This window comes from Phalacrocorax carbo, chromosome 25, assembly GCF_963921805.1.
Source record: "Phalacrocorax carbo chromosome 25, bPhaCar2.1, whole genome shotgun sequence".
Lineage (NCBI taxonomy): Eukaryota > Metazoa > Chordata > Aves > Suliformes > Phalacrocoracidae > Phalacrocorax > Phalacrocorax carbo.
Window position 1 is genome coordinate 3,277,362 of NC_087537.1, and position 4,030 is coordinate 3,281,391.

General features: G+C 58.1%; 1 protein-coding gene across 1 annotated transcript; it reads left to right on the forward strand.

The window, feature by feature from the left end:
* Positions 1–208: 208 nt before the first annotated feature.
* NXPH3 (neurexophilin 3) lies at positions 209–2,428 on the forward strand. The gene is made up of 2 exons (XM_064473076.1): positions 209–419; positions 1,624–2,428. Exons 1-2 carry the CDS (start codon positions 363–365, stop codon positions 2,353–2,355), a joined length of 789 nt encoding a protein of 262 aa, XP_064329146.1. The 5' UTR covers positions 209–362; the 3' UTR covers positions 2,356–2,428.
* Positions 2,429–4,030: the final 1,602 nt, after the last annotated feature.

Sequence of the window (4,030 nt, forward strand, 5' to 3'; positions counted from 1 at the left end):
GGCAGGGGGGAGCGGGCAGGGGAGCGGGCAGGGGGGAGCAGGCAGGGGGGCGGGCAGGGGAGCGGGCAGGGGGGAGCGGGCAGGGGGGAGCGGGCAGGGGGGAGCGGGCAGGGGGGAGCGGGCAGGGGGGCGCCGGCAGCAGGTGAAGCCGCCTCCCGGTCCGGCACAGCGGGGTGGGAGCTGCCGGAGCCACCATGGGCCGGGGGGAGCCCTAGGAACCGGCTTATAAAGGGGGACAACCCCTTCCTCTCGCTGACGTCCTTCGCTTAAAAAGAAGGGAGGGAAAGGGAAAAAAAATAAAACCCCATCCAAACCCTCTCCAAATTTGAGATACGGCGAAGGCGGGCGGCACCGGCTGGAAAATGCATCTCCCTCGGAGCTGCATCGTCCTCCTCATCCAGGGGAGCATCTCTCTGCTGGTGAGCGCTGGGGAAAGGGAAGGGGGGGCTGCAGGGGACGGAGGGGTCGCGCTGTCAAAGGATGGGGGGGTGGGGGGGTTGACAGCCAGTAACATTTCCCAAATCAATTTCTCCATCCTCCCCCGCCCCTTCCCTGAAAAACAAACAAGCGTCCCAAAACTTCTGTTATTTTGCAGCAGGTAGCGGGTGGGCAGCGGGCAGGGTGGGCTCGCAGGCAGGGCTGGGGGTAAAGGTACCTCCTGATCACCCTAAAAATCTGCAGCCCCCCCCCGCCACAGCAGCCCTGGCAGAGCTGCAGGGGGCAGCTTGGCCGCCCCCCCCCCGGGCTGGGGCAGAGCTCCAGCACAGCCTGGCAGGCCGACCCCGACCCCGGCTTCCCCGCTGCCTTCTGGGCCAGGTGAGCTCTTGGCACCCCAGGGATCACACGGCAGGTGTTTGCTCAGCAGTTTAGCACCGGGGGCGAGGGGGTTGCAGAATGTGCCTCCTTGCCCTGGCACCCTCCCAGCCCGCTGGCTGCCCGCAGCCTGGCAGCCCCCCAGCCCCCGTCTGTGCTTATTTTGGGGTGCACAGCTGGTTGCGGGCACGGCCCCTGTGTGACGGCAGGAGGAGAGCTGGCAGCGGAGCTCATGCACGGCTGTTAGATGCAAAGGGCATCTCCCCGGGGTGAGAACTCACCTCTGCACTTTGCTGCCCTTCGTGCTGCCCCGCTGCTCCCAGCTCCATCTCTCCACCGCACCATGGTACGGTCTGGAGGTCCGTGGGACGTGCTGTCAGCAGCGAGGCCGGTGCAGAGGCCGTGAGGCCGGCACCCTCGTCACAGGTGTGTGCTCCCCCCCCGTAGCACCCTCTCCCTGGTATCTGCAGAGGTCCCCCGGGTGCGAGTGCTCTGCCCTGAGAGAGGTGCCGCTGCCAGGCTGCACCAGCAGTGAGCAAAATGCACCCGTCCCGGCTCCTTTCACCCATTCCCTGAGCAACCATGGGAGGAGAATGAGAGCAGGGAAAAAAGTGCTACCAGCAGGGAAACATGGACTACAGCGAGAAGTAGAGAGGAAAGGCAAGAGAAAAGGGAAATTAGAAAAGCAAGGATGAGGAAAAGGATAGCTGGGTCGTGTCTGGAGAAGTGGGGTGACTCCGGGAGCAAGAATGGGCAAGGGGGGCAGGCACCCATCACCCATCTCTCACTCTTCACCATTGCTCTGTTCAGGTGATCTGTGGCCAAGAAGAACCGGGGAAAGGTGCAGAGCCACGCGAACCCAAGAGCCAGGAGAGAGCTCAAGTGCAGAAGATGAGAGGGCTGCTCTCTCCAAAGTCCCTGTTAACTCCAACCTTACTGCAGAACATGACCCTCCTGGAGCTGGTGAGCAGCTCACGGGAGTTATGGGATATCCTGGACAACCTGTCGGAGCGGGATCACGCTCCGCAGCCCAGAGGACAAAGGGACTTGGGGCCAGCCTCAGGCAAGCTGAAAAAAATTTTTGGCTGGGGAGATTTCTATTCCAATATCAAGACAGTGAAGTTGAACCTCTTGATCACCGGAAAGGTGGTTGATCACGGCAACGGCACAGTCAACGTCTTCTTCCGACACAACTCTACCGGGCAAGGGAACATCTCTGTCAGCCTCGTTCCCCCCACCAAGGCAGTGGAGTTTGACCTGGAGCAACAGATCTTCATCGAGGCCAAAGAATCTAAAATCTTCAACTGCCGCGTGGAGTACGAGAAAGTGGATCGTGCCAAGAAAACCACGCTCTGCACTTACGACCCATCTAAGACCTGCTACCACGAGCACACCCAAAGTCACGTCTCCTGGGTCTGCTCGAAGCCCTTCAAAGTCATCTGCATCTACATCACCTTCTACAGCATAGACTACAGACTGGTGCAGAAGGTGTGTCCCGACTACAACTATCACAGCGACGTACCCTACTACCCCTCGGGATGACGCGCTCTGCCCATCGCGGGATGCCCCGGTGACGAGCGGGTGCTGGGGGGCGGGGGGAGGGACGGGGATGGTTTTGTAAGCAGGGGCGGGAGCGCAGCAGTCCTTAGAAACCAGAAGCAAGCAAGGAAGAGGAGGATTTTCCATTTTCCCCAAAAGCTGCAATGTCAAGAGGAGGAATTTTAGGCTATGGGGTACTGGCATGGCTAAACCTGGCCTGGATCCGTGGTCTTTCGAGACCGGTACGTGAAGGCAGGGTCTGAATCTGGGATACAGAAAATAGGACATAAAGCCACAATCAGGACTTGGGTTTCTCAGTGCAATAATGGATTTGTCTGGATCTAGGCCACATGGTCCTAAAAGGTTGGTGACCAGGCAAAGAGGGCTCCAGAAGCAGCCTTACACAGCCTGGAGCCAGGGGAAGACCTCAGGGTGGGGGGAGAAAGGCACCTGATGCCCCTTGTGGCTGTGAGATGTCCATGGGCTGCCACATCATCTCCTCCATGTCCAAGTTCTGCAGTGGTGGGAGCTCGAGCCGAGTTTTCCCATGTCAGGATGCAAAGGGCTGCCAGCATGCGTGGGAGGGCAGGGAAGGACGTTCCTGGGGTGCCACCCCACCATGGCTCACACCGGGCACCAGGGCACAGGGGGGTTTTGGGGACTTGAAACTGGATCTGCAGGTAGAGAAATCCCGGTGGAATCTGGCACATCTTCTGACACAATATATGATTCATGTGTTTCCCCTGACACGCTGTGATTCATTCGTTTCCTCTTCATCTCACCCGTGCTCCGTATCACTGCTGGTTCCCCAGCGCCCGCTCCCACCCTCGCCCAGCCACAATCAACTCCAAGCGCTGCCACTCCTCGGCGCAAAGGCGCGTGCCCGCGTGCGTACACGTGTGTGAACTGGAGCTCTGACTGTAGCGTTTCATTTACTTTGAAGGAAGAAAACAAAAAAAACCACAACAACACTGTCTTTGAGAGGGAGAATAAAGTTTTCACAGTGGCACCGAGGCAGGTCAAGTGTTTTTACTGAGAGCAACCTCGGTCTCCTTGGGGGAGAAGGAAAATAAACCGGTGGGGTTGTGAATGAGGCACAGGGCATCACCTCGCCCCGTGCCCAAAGTCGGCTCTGTTCACATGCATCTGAACTTGCCCCTTGCAGTAACTGGGGGTTGGGTCCAGCTTTGGGGTTTGCTGGGCCTCAGACTTTCACCTGGACGCTCGGTTGCTATTGCTCGTGCGTGGGCTCATTCTGCACCACTGATGGCTGTTCCCAATCTCTTCCCCTTCCCCCTACATCCAACCTTCAGACTCCCACTTATGTGGAAGCTTTCCTTCCTACAGAGAAGACCAAAAATCATCTTCCCCCTGCCAGCCCTTCATTTTGCCCCAAGACCCCCCATACCCAGAGCATGAGGGCAGCTCAAAAAATCCCCTTACGCCAACAAAACGCCAGCAGAGGTACAAGGCAGGTATTACGACGAGAGCAGGTTTTATACTTCGGGCTTCACAAGGCAAATTCCCTCTCTACGGCTTGGAGAGCGGTTTGCTGGTTGCTGGTGAAGTTTCATTATGTGTCCTCTCACATCTAGACAAGAGGCCGGTTCCAAAACACATTGAGCAAAGAAAGCCTTTTAGTGCAATAATCAATGGGAAGACTTTTACTCCGAGAACA

What these genes read in the sequence shown, in the direction of transcription:
- NXPH3 (XM_064473076.1), top strand. Translation starts at nt 363, where the DNA reads ATGCATCTCCCTCGGAGCTGCATCGTCCTCCTCATCCAGGGGAGCATC. An exon ending in AGGGGAGCATCTCTCTGCTG is followed by an intron (nt 420 to 1,623) that starts GTGAGCGCTGGG and finishes TGCTCTGTTCAG; the next exon opens with GTGATCTGTGGCCAAGAAGA.